Raw genomic sequence first — 19,959 nt, 5'->3', positions numbered from 1 at the left:
CTAAATATAATTAGGCTCTTCCACAGTTCTTTATACACTTTATATTTATTTTCACAAACTCATTCTTATCTTACATTAAAATTTAAAATGCAAATTAAATGTATAAAATATTAATTAGGTAATATTAGATATATTATTAATAAATTTTTCAGTCTAAATTAATTTATCTTTTATTATTTAAATGGTAAATTATCTTAATTTAATAAAGTTATCAAGAATTTTAATGATATACATTTACATATTATATAACATTAATTTATCACTTATATTTAAGACTTGAAAAGCGGCAAAATTTTAATTTAATAGGAAAAGTAAATGAGTATAATTTACAATATTAATTGAAAATTATATAAATTTATTTTAAATGCTATTATATTTAAATTTCTATTATTAAATGCTCATTATAATTAAATTGATGCTCCCTCTACACCAGTTCTCAACTAGTGTGCCACAAATTTCTCATGTGTACACCATAAAATTCAAGTGCTAATTGTTTTTCTACTTTTTTATATATTATTTTATATTTTTCTTATAAAAAGTATAAATTATAAATGCCACTGTTACGTGTGAGAACATCTCTGCAGCTACACTAGCTCAAAAATCCTTACACTATTGCCCTTTACTTTAACCTTATATAAACCAAGATTATTGAGTAAATTAAATATATAATGCATGAAAAATGTTTATATTTTTTACTAAATTATACTTAATTTGAATTGGATATTAAAAACAATTTATATTTATCAAAAATTTATTGTATGATTTAATTGGTCACATGTATGTAAGCTACATACAGGCTATTGATTTCACTTGTGCAGATTAATTAATAAAATAATACTTAGTTATTGTTAAATTAATTATGAAGAAAGATCATTATTATTAAGGGATTAGAGTCTCTACTCGAGTATCTAGGCTAAGAAAAGGAAGAGAGTAAAGGGATAAGAAAGAGGAGAGAAGGCTCCAGTAAGGCACGTCTTTATAATAATACTATAAACTAAATATTATTTGATATTACATCTTTGAATTACAAATAAAGTATTTACTAGAAAATGTTACTTATTATATTATATCTTTCTCATTATTTAAAGCTTGGAGGACAATGCAACGGAATCTCTAAACAGCTCACTGTGCACGGTCATTAATGTATAATGACGATAGATATTTAATTAAAAATTTAAAATGAATTTGAATATAGTGAATTTTTAATGATATTAATAGTTACTTATCACTTCGTTAAATTCTTAATAATTATATTACACAAATATAATCAGTGAGATGACGTCGGAAATAAATTTTACGTAATTTATTTTAATAGCTTAGAACATAATTTCAATTTTATTTTGATGATTATTATCTCTATTATCTATCAATGCCCGAAATATAATTTTGTTTATCCATCATTCCACATTTTGTTTATGGCTATTTGACAGCTTTGATTGAATGTCCGAAGTATGTTAAAATTTCCTATAAAATTTTCTCATAAACAACTTCCAATGAAATCTGTGGAGACGACGAATTCATTAAAAATTCGTTATTTCGTTATTAAAAGGATAAATTAAAGCAATATAAATATAAATATAGCATATATTATTAAAGCACAATTAATAGTGCTTCTTAAAGCATTTTTTAATATCGCTGGAAGTGCAGGTTATGTCAAATCTCTCGTGATGATGCTTGATGTAGATGATATGAGAAATTTCGAGCAGGAATATTAAGGTTAGATATGTATACGGCTGAAATATGACTATCAAATCAGTCTACGATAGAGAAAAAACAAACAGTTCTATTGAACTTGAGTCACCAGAAAGATCAATCATCCAAACTGGATCGAATTCGTCAAAGCCAGTTCCTGCTTGGATGATGCAATCTTTGCAGTGATGTTTCCTTGAAAGCAACTCTTGACAACTCATAAAAGCAGAAAAAGATGAAACCATTTTACCGGAGTGCATTATATAATACAATCTCGAACGTCAAATATCTAATAAATTACATTTTTTTCTTTTCTTTTTCATTATTACTCTATTAGAATCTATGAAGGTTAAAGTAGGGAGTGTTGACGAAATTAATTTTTATTTTTAAGTATGTGAGAAGATATGCTAGGGAGGAGTATATTACTGTTATAAAAATTTAATTTATACACTTTGTTTTATTATTACATTCTCTATTTTAAATAAACAAAATAGAAGAGAAAATAACTAAATGCGAAAAATGTACTTAAACTATCTGGTAGAACGTAAAAATGGCAGCTGTTTAGAGGTAATTTTGTACGCAGTTTTATTTAAAAAAGTAAAAATGGCCGTTGTTGTAAGTTGGACATTATTGGAGGTCAGAGTTTACTACTTAAATTATAAATGTAGGATTAAAAGGACACTTCTTTTAATATACAGTATAACCTTTGAATAGAGGAAACCCGAGACAGTGAAGTTTGTCCTCTATTTACAGGTAAATATAATAGATGTTCTGTTTGAAGGGTTAAAATGTCCGTTAAATAGAGACGTCCGCTATTTGGAAGTGTTCGTTAAAGGAGGTTTCAGTGTAAATTATATATTATAATTTTTTTAAAATTAATCTAACAAGATAATTTTAAGATATAGGTAATTTTAAATTTCAATTTATCCCTTTATACTGCAAGATACCTTATTTAATTGTTTTATCCATCTTATCTTTACATTATTTACAGTTTTTAATATTTATATAAGATGTGTATTCTTTAAATAAACTTCTATTCTATCAATATTAAGCATTTTATTTAATTAAATATTATAATTAAGTAGGATTTGAAATAATCTACAAATTATAAAATAAATAAATAAAATGGGTAGAAAGTAGAATTTAAAATTATTTAAATAAGAATTGCGTATTTTAAAAATGTATCTAATAGACGGAATATTTATTAAATTAACTAAATACATTAAATATATTATAAGTAATGAGTAAATATGGATAGATGTATTAATAAATACCTTTAAAAATGCCTTTTTTAAAATTAATACAGTCAAACCTCACCTCTAAACAGCGGACATTTTCCAGGAACGTAGATATTTTTTAAACAAACACGCGTACAAAATAACCTCTAAATAACGGACATTTTTAATGTTCTAGCTAGTAGCTGTTGCTTACAGGTTTATAACTGTATACAATTATTAAAATACTATACTTTTAATTATTTACTATATTTACTACACTTATATTAAAAGATACAGTGATTTAAAAGTATAAATTGTATAATTATATATATTTTCTATTTTGATATTAACGGGTACGATTTTAAAAATTCCTAGAAATTAACCAAAGAAATGAATTCGATAAATTCCTGCAGGCGAAAAATGAAAAATATTAAAACTCGGCAAGAAGATTCCATTTAAGATTTTCAGGTAGATTAAGGATTTTCTTTCGTTAATTTTTATAATTTAAACATTGTAAATAAGTTCTCGTCGACAAGAATTACGTTTCTAACCATTCGGTGCCATTCTCTTGCTAATTTAAAATTAAACGAATCGACTGTAGAAAATCAATAAGTAGCATTGTTAATTGTCTGATCAAGAGTCACGCTTTGTAACTAGAAATTTCCGAAAGGTATTTTAGGTTCTGGGATTTTCAACCGGTAACGTTATCAACATTGCTGAATAATGGTGCCATGCTTAAGAAGCATTATCTCGAAAGATTAATGCCATCTAATTAAGGAGTCAACCCACATATACCCTGTATTATATTATATTGTATTAATAATTCATAGGCAGTTAAGTCATTAACGAGTTATTGATTTCTATCAAATTATTATAATAGAGTACTTTAAATCGTAATTAATAAACAGTAGTTAAGAACTAGTAAGAGAAAAGTATCCTTAAAAACGTATTTAAAACCAGTAATAATGGCATGTGTTGCAAATTTTAAATCGTATTTTAATTTTAAAAATAATCTTTTCGTATCTGGTCTCGATTTTTATTTAACTGTACTTCAGATTAACGAAGGACGGGGACGGACAGACAAACGGCTGGAATCTATATGCTCGCAATTTGGAAACTGCAGCGCAATAAATTTGTCGAATCACGAAAGGAAAAGATTAATATTTTAAGTTTTTCTTCTCAAGAAAATTATTATTATTATTTTTTAAAACATTTTTTAAAGGACGAAAATGATATTATATGGAAGAAATTGTATTTTTACAAGAAATAAATTTAAAATTAAGCTGGAAGGGGGGAGGAATATCCTGCAGCGTATACGAAACTTCAATAAACTTAGTGCAAATTCTGTGAAATTGTTTCCTTGCGTGATATTGTACGTCAATAAGCAGGACAAATTTATTTATTGATTCTATTTCTGCTTCTTCCATTCGACTCGAAGGATATTGGGAAGTGGTTTTTGACAATTAATTAGGCAGAAGAAGACCATCTGTTGCCTTCTTGTGTTTAACAACTTTCTCTCCTGGCAACTTTCACCAATAAAAGGTATTTTGGTTTAGACAACGTGCAAGGAAAAAAAATTTAACGAGGAAATTACTTTCTTTAAAGATTATTTAATCCAAAGAAACATATAAATATTACATTTTTGATTAAAGTTCTTAGTAAAAACAATGACGTAAATCTCACGTCATACGTGATAGGATGATAATTTCAATTTAAAAAAATTTACTTACGTTTATAATTCAAAAAATGACGTAAAATAATGCCTACGTGACATGTAAAACGTAGAATATTCGTAGATTAGATCTCCACTTGAGAGATTCATCAATTTAAAGAAGGGGGTTGTTCTACTTGAATTGAACTAACTGATAAAGTTAATAGTGTAGTAAACACCTGATTACTTTAAAATAATTACACACGTATAGTTCTGTATAATATTTTTGAATTAAAATAAATTCGATACGACGAAAATTTGTTTGTCTAATTAAAAATAACTGTTTCAAGATCTATATTAGATACGAAAACGGACTTCAAATAGCAGTAGGTGGGTAGAAAGTAGCGTAAGAGGATTTTAGAAGTGGAAACTGCATATATATTAGAAAAAATCGAAGTTAAAAATATGTTTTCGAAGAAGAATTTACTCTTTTTATGGGATTATAATTATTAAATACAAAGTTAAGAGTAGAAACAATTATTATTAATTAATGTTTTAAATAAGATTTATAAAGAAAGAAAATTAATTTCGAGTAGTAAACACCGGAAATTACTACTTTAATGACGATCGGTGGCGAGATTTTTGTATTTTATTTTATTTTTTTAATGCTACAATTTAATCCTTTATTGTTAATTAGAAAAAATAAATATATTTGAAGATTTTATTCATTTTTTTTGTTTAATTTCTTAACGAGATAAAAATTAAAAGATTATTTTTTAAAACATTTTCGATAAATGATGCTTCAGATTTCTTTTAAAAGTGATGTTTTCACACACTTTCGATCGAAACTTCCAAATTTAAAGAAGTTTCTTTTGCATTTTTAAAATGCGATTTTATTTTTTATTTTTTTAATATATTTTTTTACTTTTTTTCTAATCGTTTTTTCATGCAATGCATTATAATTCCTTAACGATTACCATTACAAATTTTATACAAAGGGTTGTCTGGTATACATAAATTCGATACTTCTAATTGAATATAAATATACAGATTAACTTCTCCCGAAAATTAAAATTAAAATATAAATAACTTAAGTAAATTTTTGGCTAAATTATGAGAAAATTTTGGCAAAAATTACCGTTTTAAACATAAGTTAACCTTCGACAAGTCTGGATAGATCAATCACTCTTAAACTATATTTGGCTTACGCTTACGGAGGGGATTATAAATAGTCATCGAGTCTAAAATTAAAAGGAATAACAAAATAACATATTGCCAGCAGGAATAAGAAATCACCACCTTGGAAGATGAAGAAGAAGAAGAAAAAAAATAAATAAATAAAATAAATAAATTCTAAGTAAACTACAGAAAATGATACGTCGTAACTCATTCTGAAAGGGTGTAAGGAATAAAGTTTTTAGGAAATCTACAAAGGAAAAGAAAAGTAAAAAGATACACATTTATGTTTCCAAAATGGAATTACTACTTCCCTACAGCACGTTCTTCTTATCTGGCAGATGGTTTATTTCTAAATCTAACTGTTTTCAACAGACAAATAATTCAAAGTGAAGAGTGTTGCAGTTTGTAAACTAAAAGAAATACTGATGTTTTCGGACTACACCGAAATCACATTACTCGCGAACTTGTAAGAATACTCCAGGTTCAACGCCTTATGTATTATCTATTATACTCACTTATCACTTAGGATATTTATCTTTTCAAACAGCACTTAAATACTTGATACAGAATAAAAATCTTCTTAATACCCCCCACTATTTTTTTTTTTTACCTTTCCTAAACTTGGTCTGTGTGAATCACAGGTTCCAAGAAGAGGAAAACGACATTTTGATACTTTATCAAATTTCAGGAAACTTCAGGTCTTGCCTATATAAGAGTTGTAAATCTGTCTGTGACAGGTGATACGTCTATCACCGCGTGATATCAGGCAACAAAATTGCAAATGTTCATCCCTGTCAAAATTTCGACTGGTGATGAATCTGTAATTACTTTCGGTAACGAATTAATTAATTTTACTTTGTTTTTCGAATCTATTTTACTGTTCTTTTATTAGAGGAATCAATTGAAGTGGTAATAAAGAATTGCATATATGATAGAAAATTGATTAAATTATGTAATATAGATAACTTAATCATACCCACAATCTTGTTAACTTTATGCACCATTTTCTTCTTTTTCTTTTCGGAAATGCAATTAAAGCTTAATTATTTTTCCATTATCTTAAAGGACAAGAAGGATTTTATGAGAATTATTTTCCTTTTTTTGTGTTATAATTTAATAGATGAAAGGAAATAATGCAGTTTATTAATTTATAAATGAAATTTTCTAACTTGTAAACAGTTATTTACCTCCTTTTTGTATTAATTTTAACGTGAAAACTTTTAATTCGTTTCTAATGAGGTTAAATAATGATTAAAGGAGAACAATTCACTATTTTTGAACTTATTAAACTATTTATACGAATTTAAAGTGTAATTACAATGAGATAATAAATATAAAAATCGAATTTACTCCAATTTTTATTCGTATTTTTATTTAAATTATCGTAAGGATCAATTCTATACAAAATTTATCGCCCTACTTTGAATAAAAACCACGTGACTTCCGATCTAGACCGGAAGTTCCTGTATAATTAATCGGGACGTCCTGCCCTTAGCTGGTCTCGATTTTAATCTGTATAATTCGATTCCTATTTTCTGATATTTCAGTTTTGGTTCGTAAGTATTCGTTAAAAGAGCTGTCTTTTCTGGAAGCAATATGTCACTAGTGACATTCAGCTGGCAAAACTACGTTTTGTTATTGCTATTAACCACTTCATCTCTTAACTGTTTGCAACTCGCTCAACGTTTTGCTGCTAAACTCTTATTTTTAAGTTCATTATTATTATTGGACTGCGATTTTAAAAATTTGTAGACTTATAAATCCTTACTGTCGTTCGTCTGTTGCCTATGTCGTTCTTTAATCTTGAGAACGACGTGAGATAGATGAAAGTCTAGACCAAATATAAAAAGCTTAGGGTCAAGAGGTCCCGATTAACTATACACGAACTTCTGGTTTGCACCGGAAGTCATGTTATTTCAATACAAAATTTTTCCAATAGTTTTGTCAGTTTTCATGATTAGTTACTAATTTTCAATGGATGAAATCTGTATCGAATATCCTTATTCTATTTTCCTATTGGGAATCTGTTTACTCAGATAATTTTTAGGAAAATAACCCTCTGCATTTAGCTAAATCTTACTTTATTTATCTTAATACATCATTGTTTCCTGCCAGTTTTCTTATAAATTCGGCAAAGATTACCTAAATTAATTATAGCGCAGTTTATTTAAGTTTATCCCTAGACTATACTCTGAAAAAAATTGAATTTAGTAACAATATCGTATGTATCCTCAAGACATTTTGTTTCGAGGAAGTATGCAAATGTGTTGGTTCCCTCGAGCTTATATTGCTATTTAAATTTTTGGCTTCGTAATGAAACAAGCTGAAAGTGGAAATACGTATTGAGATTGGATATGATTCAATTTTTATCTTTGTTATTTTTATGGAGTAAAATCAAATGTAATCAAGAATATTTTCCACAATTGCTGTAAGGGATAGCGGGCAGAACGGAATTCCCTATATTTTTCGATGGTACAAACTAGCAAGACCTTACAACACGTGTGTACATCACCGAGTTCACTGCGAGTTATCAAACACGTGCTAAAACAGAGCCCCTTTCCTGCAAGATATCGTAATTTTACCGATTCTTATTCACACGATATATCAAACAAGTTAATGTGAAGTGTTACACACTGTGCTATTACTTTAATATTACAATTTGAACTGTAGATTCATGTGTCTATATTGCAATTCTTCGGTTTTTAACCTAGACTAACGACATTCAAACATAACCTCTGCGTGGCACACAATCCGTTGAAGATCCTGCGCCACGCAGAATCTTCAACAAATTATGGATCGTTTGGCAGAACTTCCTCAAATGGGCCCATAATTGGTGGAAGTGGAAGTTTTAACTCTTAAACAATCTGGCTAATTAGAGGATCTGGAACACTACTCTAGCCTAGATCATTGAGTTCTTCGATAGTGTATAACGTTAATTAATACGTGAAGAGAAGAAAATCAATCTGGAACAAGAGGAGAAACTATAGAAGAATATAAAAATGCCTTTATTAAATATAATTATTAATTTTTTATAGATTTATACACAATATTATCAATAATTAATTATGTTCTACGGTATACAATTAAGTTTCCCTTATTATAATGTAATACGATATACTGTGTGTACTGGTATAGTAATTTAATATAGATGTTATAATTATTAATAATAATAACTTATTAGGTTATTAAAGTGAATCTTTGACAGATAAAATAGAATGAATTAGGAACGGGTATACGTGACGCAATGTACAGTATATATAAACAGAACAAGGTTTAAGTGATGACAAATATTTGAATAGCAAAATGAAAGAAATTTTTCTAAAATCTTATATAAATAATATGTAAATTTATATTGATTTAAAAGGTTGATATATATAATATTTGACTCCTATGGGATTTATGAATATATCAACTGTAGTGTTTTTTCCGCCGGTAGTTAATTCTGGGTCGCGCCTGACCTCTAGCCACTTGGTATTCCGGGTTTTCATCACGTGTCTAACACGTAAATAGGGGCCAGTTTCTCATTAAAAGTCCTCCCAGATGGCATTCCCCCTTGGCAGATTGCCCACGTGTTGATTAGCCTTATCCCATTCATCCAACCCATTCATATTTATTAAATATGTCGATAATAAATACATTTGCCTGAAATTTATTACAGTAATTAAGATTAATAAATTTTGTTCAAAAGTATATATATGATAAATATAAATAAGACAAATAAAAGAACGTAGGGCCTATACTATTTGTTGTCTATATGCTATAATAAATATAAGAAACAAGTTATTTTACAATTTTTGAAATCAAATAAATATTTAACAGCCATTTCTTTAATTTTTTAAAAATTATTAACAATTAAAATCATAAACTTAATTATCTTTATTAATATTTAAAGTATAGAGTTTGGCCAACGATTAGACTATGACTTGATGCAGATGAGTTATAATAATGATTATTAGAGGAATAGAAGAAATAATTTTTGCAAATTGGACAATAACAATCAGGCCACTTGGCTTCTTTTTAAATAAAACATTTCTATAAATATAAATTTTCCTCAGTTTCAATGCAAGAAAAACGTCAAACGGAAGGAAATTGATGGCTAACTTAATTAACAATCTAAATTAAATTCATTTAATTGAAGCAACTCGGTGGAGGATTTTTAGAATTTTTTAAATCTATTGTAAAGAAACCTTTTTGTTTAACTTTAAAGTTTTAACAGGAAGAATTTTTTTTTTTTTATTACACTCTTCATTTTTCTGAAAATATTTAACACTTGTAGGTTCGAAATTGTGTTAAGAAATTAACTGAGAATTTCTATAATAAGTAGTAAATATACAATTATATAACTTGATAAAATTTTTTATATTGTTCTTATTCTTTTCTATCATTTTCTGGAGGAATATTCGAGTGTTATTCTCTCTTAATAACGGGTTTAAAAAATAGTTAGATTCATAACTACACGAGAGGAGATACTAGAAATGATAACTGCATGCGTGTAGCAAGAAATAAATAAGTTGTATAAATTATCCAACCGTAAAAATAAAATAAAAACGTGCTTACGAAACAAAAATACATTCGAAAATGGTGTTAAAATATTTATAAATTTTTACAGCAGAAATTTTTAGTACGAGAGATTTTCTTCTTAAAATTTTAATTTCACTTTAATAAATAATGTAGAAGGAACTTATTGATAAAAAGTAAAATATATTAACAGTGTTACATATTAATTCACGAGAAAAATATGTGTAATAATAACAAATATGTTTCACACTGTCAATTAAATAGATTTATGTATCAAGTAATATAAACACATATAACTTACATAGCTTATTCTTAATTTGGTGTAGTTCAAGTGAAATTTTATTTTCTAAATTTCAAAAAATCTATTTTTAAATAAATAAAACATACAACGATTGTAATTTATTATTATTGCTATGGAATACATGTAACAATATTAGAATTAAGTAAGTTATATAGTTTACTTACATGTGGAGGGGTACAGAAGTAGGTATGCAGTTGTTATTATGGAAAAACACAGGAAGGTAAAAAATAGAAGAAGAAAAGATGTATTCTTATGCATAAAATAAATCACAAATAAGGAATACGAAATAATAATAAACGCCAAATATCTGTATTTCTCAGATTCACAACTGTACCCCCTGTATTTAGTGTATCATTTGTTTAAGATTACACACATTTGGCTCCATATTTTACAGGTTAAATATACTTTCCGGATGAAATAAAGTTAATTTTGTACTATAATATATGCAAATAAAAGAGACAGTTATAAAATTTATATTCGTAAAACTTACATTTTTAACGTAAAACTTGATATTCAATGCTGTTATCTAAATGTCACTGCTGAAAATAGGTTAAATCCTAGACAGAATATGTACATATACTGTGCATGCAAGCATAATTAAAGCTTTTGCTAACTGATAAAAATATATCCGGAAATAATGCACCTAGTCAGAAATATTTCCAGGAAATATCCCTAAACAGAGGAAGGCGTAGTTTAAATGTGTTTAAATTTCGAATAAAATATATTAAAAAAGTTAACTTTGTATTAAAATATTTTAAAAATTAAACTTATCAATTTATATAATTAAATGTTTATTTTTTAAGAATTTTTTACAAAAGATTTTATGTAGCAAGTACGGAAAATTGATGAAAGAAATTGAATTTAACACAGCAAATGCCCAACCCCTATGTGATTCTATAGAGTTGTGTTTGTATAGAATTTGTTTGCTCTTAGATTGAGTTTACTAAAAGAATGTTTGAGATAGAATTAACGGTTTATTCCGGTCGGACATTTAATTCAAATTTTAATCCGGTTTTTATTCTACTTGACGAGTTGATTTAACTCTTTGATAGGATTATACGATATTTTTATAACCTAAATGTCCACACAATTGCTAGATTAAATACTTCTAAAGAAGGATTAGCCTCTAATTTTGCATACAAAATTCGCTTAAAAAATAAAATTCTGTTTTATTCATTTGTTATTTCAAAAAGAGTAAAAGGAAAATAAAAATCCAATCTAAAAAAAGGAAAGATAAAATAAAAAATAATTAAATTAAACTTCTTATTTATTTTCAAAATTAAATTCCTTTGTATATTTTTTAAAACCATAATGAAAATTTTGTTACTTTATTATTAATTTTAAAATAGTTTATTTTAATTAATTGGAAAACAATAACAAATATTTTATTAATAAATTGTTATTAAAATAAACTAATTTCTAATAAGAAGTAAAGGAAATTCGAATTGAATTATCGGAAAAATTCCAACTATTTCTATCAATCCAATTATCCTTGCAACAGTATAATAAAGAATTGCTAGTATTTTCCGTCCTGTTTAAATGCATTTACATCGTTTTTTTACTTCGTAGAATATTAACGAATTTCGATATTATGGAAAAATATCCAATTAAGATATATTTATGTAGAAATTCTTGCTCATAATGCATAAGTATTGCATGGTAAGCCTCCTGTAAAGTTCTGTAACCGCTATATTTATATATAACCGCTAAAAGCTAAGTGCCAATTGCCAATCTTTCAATTCCCATCATATTTCGGCAGAAATTCCCTTTTTTATGTAAGTTCTTAGGCCACGATAATGGCTACATCAAATAGAAAAAAGCCTTGCCTATTCAGAAGACTTCTTTTTTCTGGTTACTCCTTCAATCATAGAAATTAATGCATTAAACTTATGGAAAAGTTACACGCCATATAGAAATTTTTATCGATTATTAGCAAATATTTTTCTTGCCTGTAAGGAGTTATGTACAAAAATAATTCTTAGAATAATTGATAAAAATTCCCCCTCTTCCCCCAAAATATATAATAAGTTATTAACAAATCAAAGTACATCTATTGACTTGAAACAAAAAAATGTTTATCAAAAATATACTTTAGATGAGATAATGTATCTTGAACTTTGATTAAATTTCTTAATTTATTTCCTTGTTCTGGGTTAAAGGTCGTGGAAAGATTCTACTTTCATAATTTTTTCCCTGAAGATTTATAGATTAATTTAAATTGTTTAAATATATGTATTTAATATGAATTTATAACCTGAAATATAGTAAATATGGAACATCTATTCTACATTAATAGGGGGTTCGTATCGATTTACAGGAAAATTTCTGTGTGTATTTAGGAAATGTGTCATCATATTCGTGGAAGGCATAGACAAATGAATTAAAATGGTGATTTCAAGGTTAAAATTTAAGTTGTTTACTTCACATTTATCACTGTTTAAACATATAAAGGAGAATTTTGTATCTTAATATTTAACTTATCACCTTGGAAATAATTGATATTAGTTTATTTAACGTGTTTACTTTTTTAATTAATTATTAATCATTAATTAATTATTATTAGTGAAATAAATTAATAATGATTAATAAATCAACAAAAAAAAACAAATCAAGAATTTTAGATAATTGCAAGCTCGAATAAATAAACGATATCATTATTAAAATATTTGAAATTTATATTTATCTAATCAGATAATTGGATTTTATCAAGTGATAAAAATTAAAATGAAATTAATTTATTAATATTAATTATATTAGTAATAAAAGTAATTAATGATGGTAAACGAACGAATTTTAAAAACTGATATATTTTACAGTTAGAAAATAAGGAAAGTAAACATAAAAGTCTTTAAATAATCGAATGATATAATCCAATTTGAAGGTTATTTACAAAGAATTACATTTGTAATTTGTAATAAATTAAGCTCTGGTTGTGAATTTTTTTTTCAGAGAAATGATTGTAAGAGGCAGCAAAGATAAAGAATTTCGCAATGATCATCGAAAGTTCATTGATATTAAAAATTGACAGCATATAGATCCGATTGCCAGAGATTAAACTTGGCTATCTTTTAACAGTAATTGGAAGTGACGAATAATTTATAGAGAAAAACAACCATACGAAGATTAATAAGTTAAAACAGGTGGCGAATGACACAGATTTGCCAGATCACTTACCGTCTTGTTTATTCTCAGCAATCCCTATTTTTTCGACTGATCTTTAAATATATATTGCATGATTCAAATTAAAAATAATTCTAAATATAAAATTACATAATAAAGTAGTTTTTTTTAAAACAAATTCTAACGAAAAAGGAGAGATAAAACAGCTGACTACTCGGAATTGTTTTCCAGTTTTCATCCTTGTTTACAGGTTAAAACGAGAAATATTAAACTAATAAGTAAGTTAAAATGTCTACTGTATACAGTTTTCAACACAGAAAAATTCTATAAATAATTTTATTGGCAAATTAGGGAAATTTTCTACGAATATAGAGACATACAGAGTAGTTGATAATGTAATTAAAAAATAATTACTTAAATGCAATTATAAACGTAAAATTAACCTTATATATAATGCATTTATTAAAATATATGCAAAACTTTACGGTTAAATAAACCATTAATGCAGATATTTATGTAAAATTAGAGATGTAAAGCATAATTTCCAATCTAGATATTAAATTCGGTAACAAATATTCATGATGAATGTGTTCACAATAGATTATAACAGTTCAATATTTAGAATTTCAAACTTTTCAACTAAATTCTTTAAAATATTTATATTCAAGAATATGCGACATTAAATCGTAGAATACATATATTTAATTTAAATCTAATTTTAATTAAGAAAATATTAATTATTCGTTTATTTTTATAGGGAAGGGACACAAATTTTTATTTATTTTCTCTTTTCACAAGCAAAAAACGGGGTGTTTGACTCTCACACTCCCTTTTTCTAATCTGTTCATAGTGCAAACATTAAAAAAAACTTAGCTGATTCTCAAATTACAAGGATTTATCAATATTTTTACTTAAATAATTTAATATTTAAAGATTTAAAAAAAATTTATATATTATTTATTACGAGAATAATTAAACACATGAATAAAAATCTATTTATTATCTTAAAAGCTGTACTTTTAAACTTTGATACCTAATTACAATTTTACGACTTTAAAACGTAATTTTTTTTATAGATATTAAATATTTTTTTATCAATAAAATATGCCTATCAAACGATAAATCCAATAATAAAATATGCCTACATTTTTCTAAAGAATTTTTAATATTTTATTACACAAATAAACTTTATAAAAATTATATAAAACTTATAATTTTTTTTAAAAAGAAGTATTAAAAATTTAAATATAAAATATGATCTTAGAAGCTGTTAATCAATCATTTTTAACTACACGTAAAATTGGGTAATGACCAGAGTAATCTTTATTCGGGGTAAACATCAAGTTTCTTTATGATTAACGATTAAATATTTTAATATTTTATTTTATTTTCTTAGATATAAAAATAATAATAATAAAAAGTAGGTAATGTTATGTATATTGACCTTTCGTGGGGTTTTGTTTCGATCGATAGAAATTATATTTATCATTTAATTCCAACGGTTGTTTGGCTCGTGATATTCAATTGAAACGACCAAATTTTACTATACGAAGACACGAACTTTACTGTCACAATGTGAAGAAAATAAGAGGAAAATATATCAAAATGTCATTGAAATTCCTGCTATAAGTGCAAAAATATATGAAAAAAAGTTATAAATATATTTTCTGAAATATAAAAGAAAATCGTATGAAAAATTCTCACGTGAAAACGTTAAACTTTCCCCCTCAAGTGTATAAAAATGTTAAAACTTCTAAAGGAATTTTTGAATTTAATAATTATTAAACAATTCTTGCATTCAAGTAAAAATGAACTCTACTATTTTGCTATAAGTAAAGCAAAATGTGCTTAATTTTCAAAAAGAATTAACATTTTTTTTAAAAAAATACTCTAACAATATTTAATTTATAAAATATAAAAGTACAGTATAACATACTCAATGTTCATCTATAAATATCATGACTTTATTAAACAAATGATGACTGTGCAACTATTCTCTTCAAACTGACATACGAAACTTTACACAAAGAAACTTTGCATAAATAAAAATAGGAAATTAGAATTTATTACGTTGGAATTTTGCTAAGCGATTTTTATAACTCTTAAGCAATGATACAAAGACTCCATCATATCGCAATCACTTTGCATGCGATAATGCACTTATATACGCGATTGTTACTAGGCGATTACTCATTTAAATAAATATATATATGTATATATGTATATAATTTAGTATAAATTATATGTTATATTTTAATTGACATAAATATTATTTTATCTGCAATTTAATATTATTTATATCCAGCTCTCGATCCGCATCCTAACCCACTTAATATTTGTCACGTCTACTTACGTAATTATAATGAATTTCTCTAGTGATTTTTCTTTATAATTTACTTACGTATGACAAAGTTGATTAAGTGTCGATCGAAGTAGGATCTAACGTATCGAATTAATACAATATTTGCTTAATAAATAGACAAACAACAATTTTATTCACTTATCACCTTTCACTTTATCAATTTTTACTATCAATCAAAGTTGATAAGTTTTAAAAAATAATATATATATATAGGTTAATTTTTTCTGTATAATTTATTTATACATTATTATTTTTATATATATTTTACTATTATAAATCGATAATGTATCGACACAATTACTTTATATATGTACAAGACGTAATTTTTGATAATTTATGTATATATATAGACAAGTTAAAGTAGAATTTAATAAGTTTTATGACAGTTAAAAAGTTATAAAGGTGTACTTACCACATTTAACCAAGTTCCTTGTTGTGAAGTCAGTTTTAGCGAGTCCATAAGAGCACCAGATAACACAGATATATCCCACCAAAGGTGAGATAATATATTTACTTTTTATTCTTTATTCAGCAAAGTGGGCAGATGAGTCTTCTCTCCATATTCCCCCCTAACTGTCTGATCGTCACACTACGTTCTCCTAGCAATATAGTTGTGCTGAAGGTGGCAGTGTGCGTGTTTGCGCCGTCCATTCTGCGCACTGACAAATATAGCCGAACAGCTGATGATGTCGAAGGTGCACACCAGCAGATTTCCTTAAGGAAAGTGTGTAGATTCGATCAGATATAGAATGCTTGTACGATATAGGAAAAAACGTCCTTCAATTTTTCTCAATTATTTATTTCTACATACCTATAAAATTAAATCGGGACTTTAAAACTATTTATAAAGTATATATCTGTTACGTAGCAGTCAACGTATCAATTAACAATCGGTTCAAGGGTCAAATTAAAGATAACACTCGCATAGTTTTAGAGCCTTATACAATTTTCTAATTCTAAATTTATCGATTTAAAATTTATCGAATCGATCTATAAAGGAAGTTTTATATATATGACTATGTCACAATAAATAATTGCTCGATCTTGTATGGACTATATCCAAGTCAAAGAACAAAAAATAATTAAGCTTTCCTTAAAATTATTAGGATAAAAAATAATTATTAATAATTATTCTCGTATATTCTAGATTAATTCTTGAATTTTTTTCCCACAGAAGAATTTTTAAAAATATGTATATGATTTAAAATATACAATTTGTGGATGTAGACGCTATTATTTATTGAGCTACAATTTGAAAAAATTGTACACTTATAAATTCCCACTGACCGTCCCGTCTGTCTTTCCTTAATCTCGAAAATGGAGTTATGTAGATAAAAGGAAAAACCATATGTCGAGAGAGTAGGGGTTGGAAAGCCCAATTAACTATATACGAACATCCGGGGCAAACCGGAAGTCACGTTATTTCAATTCAAGATGTTAGATAGATGACAGGCACGACTCTAATGTTAACTGAAAAGTGCGAAGTACAAGGGCAAGCCACTATCTAATTTGAGGTTGAGAGCATATATTTTAAATTAAATAAATTACAAATATGATTAAAAATTGCAGCCGGCATTATGACTATGTCACAATAAATAATTGCTCGATCTTGTATGGACTATATCCAAGTCAAAGAACAAAAAATAATTAAGCTTTCCTTAAAATTATTAGGATAAAAAATAATTATTAATAATTATTCTCGTATATTCTAGATTAATTCTTGAATTTTTTCCTCGTGTTTTAGATAATTAAAATGATAGGAAAAGAAATTCGTAGACGAATTTAATTTCCACGATTTTATATTTTAAAGTATTATAAGATTACATTTTTTAAAGCAGTTATATAAAAAAACAAAATTAATATTGAAAAATATATAAACACTCGTAGGAAAAATTTACTTAACGCATATTTTAGAAGAATTTTTAAAAATATTTACATCTATTTAAATATTCGAATAGATAAGAACAGAGTGCAAGAATTAAAAGAAACAAATTCTATTACCCGAATAATTAAATTAAACTACATAAGTTAAATATAATTAAATTTTAAAGTTTTTTCTTATTTTATTTTCTTTTGAGATTTATAATATTTGAAAGATGATTATGAATCAATTTATCGAAATTTTTCAAACAGATTATTCTTAACGTAGTACAGTAGATGATTCAATAAATCTTCATCACCTTCAAGCTGCTATGGACAACATAAGCTATTGTAAGGTTATACTTTGTTTCTTACACCTGTCAAGAGCCTCTTGGAATATAAGGCTGAAGAAAATATTCCACGAGCTTCTTAGACTGATTTCTATTCCAGTTCTCTCTCCTTTGTATTAGTTAATTCAACAGCATAAAATTAAAATTAAATATCTGCAAAAATGTAGCTTGTTAATTATGTTCTCCTTTATACTTGAAAGAAGGTTGTTTTTTTTAAATTTTAATTAAAAGTGAAGCAGCGATGTTAAATCTAGTATCAAGAATGAGTAATTAAAAAAAAATATATATATATATGTATGTTTATATTTAGTCTATTGTATGATAAAGTTATATTATTTAAAGTTAAATATAATACTTTATTATGTAATTAATATGATTATTATTAATTAAAATTAAAAGATAAATTTGTGGGAAATGCAAATAAACAAAATATTTGCTTAATGTTAAGAAATTATTTTTGTACAGTTAAAGTAGAATAATAACTAAATAACCACATATAATTGTGTGTATTATTTTCTACATGATAAACGTCATAGATGTTAAGGGTATTATCAAATTTCAACAATTTACATAAATAATACATATGCATTGTTTATGTAAATTGTGTAAAGATATTCATAAGTTATACTTGTGTTATAATTTAAGGGTTAGAAATATTCGAGGATGAGAATCAAATGTATCTGTATTTTCATACAATACAATACACCAGATAATTCCCTAGAGTGCCCTTAAAATCGCTACCTGAGTATCCATAAAAAGGCTCTCAGAGGGTCACTGTGTCTGTGTACGTGTTGTTTCTAGGTCTTTGAAATTTAGATATGTATGTATGACGAAGTTATACACATTAAACACAGATAATTTTATTAATACATAAAGTCAAGCCTCGTTGTCCTAATTAGTGTCGCCTCGTAAAATGCCAATGATTATTGGTAAACGAGATCCTTATAAATGTTAGATGAAAAATTTACGATTTTTTGTTCCAAATCTCATTTGGACACCAAAACACGTGATTTTCAAATCCCTCAACTCAAACTTATTACGTGTAATTCTTATCTTCAGCTACTTCGATTTAGCGCCAATTCAGTGTCAAACACGGCGGTAAATCGAAATTTGATTGTATATTTACGCATGGAAACGTATTTTAGAGCACATTCTAAAATTATTTACTTGTGTTATTTACAGCGTTACATTTAAAATTTATATTTATAAATTATTGCTTAAAGGTTTTAAAAATAAAATAAATCACAACATTGAAAGCTTATAATTAAGTAAAGCTTAAGGCAATTTTAAAATTGAATTTAATTAGTATAAAATTTTACACTAATTACAAAAATATCTTTTATGTTCTCTTTCATTATGGAATGTGTTTATAATATAAATACGAAAAAGGTAAATAATACAGATATATAAATATTAATTAATATATCATCGTTTCATTAAGATAAGATTAATATTCTGGTTAATTAGGTCAAATATTATCAAAAACATTTAGCCCTTTGTAATGAAATCGCACTTGAAAACTCATTGAAAAGTGTTGAAGTATCGATCGATTATTATTAAATGTTTAGATTTTTTCCAATTTTTAATAAATATTATAATCTTATATGACGTTTCTTTCAAGACGAAAACAGAATTTATTTTTGTCTTTATATATATATTATTTTTAAATATTTATATCCAGTGTTATTTAGAACGATAAAATACAAGAAAAT

General features: G+C 26.0%; 1 protein-coding gene and 1 long non-coding RNA gene across 3 annotated transcripts in view; one reads left to right on the top strand and one right to left on the bottom strand.

Annotated features, from left to right (window-relative positions):
• Window positions 1–16,651, bottom strand: part of LOC136986103 (dopamine receptor 1-like) — a 28,563-nt gene extending 11,912 nt beyond the window's left edge. Inside the window, exon 1 of the mRNA XM_067283569.1 lies at window positions 16,450–16,651. Within this exon, the coding sequence (XP_067139670.1) occupies window positions 16,450–16,497 (48 nt within the window). The 5' untranslated portion in view covers window positions 16,498–16,651. The remainder of the gene's footprint in view (window positions 1–16,449) is intronic.
• LOC136986104 (uncharacterized) lies at window positions 2,304–13,633 on the top strand. Of its 2 annotated transcripts, none has more exons than XR_010882428.1 (3): window positions 2,304–2,442; window positions 3,282–3,374; window positions 13,505–13,633. It is a non-coding gene; the product is annotated as an uncharacterized lncRNA (long non-coding RNA). The 2 variants fall into 2 exon arrangements; XR_010882429.1 differs by lacking the exon at window positions 13,505–13,633 and adding an exon at window positions 3,962–4,258.
• Window positions 16,652–19,959: the final 3,308 nt, after the last annotated feature.

The sequence above is a fragment of the Centruroides vittatus genome, unplaced genomic scaffold, assembly GCF_030686945.1.
Source record: "Centruroides vittatus isolate TY-2023 unplaced genomic scaffold, ASM3068694v2 contig_990, whole genome shotgun sequence".
Lineage (NCBI taxonomy): Eukaryota > Metazoa > Arthropoda > Arachnida > Scorpiones > Buthidae > Centruroides > Centruroides vittatus.
This window is presented reverse-complemented; position numbering and strand designations above follow the sequence as displayed.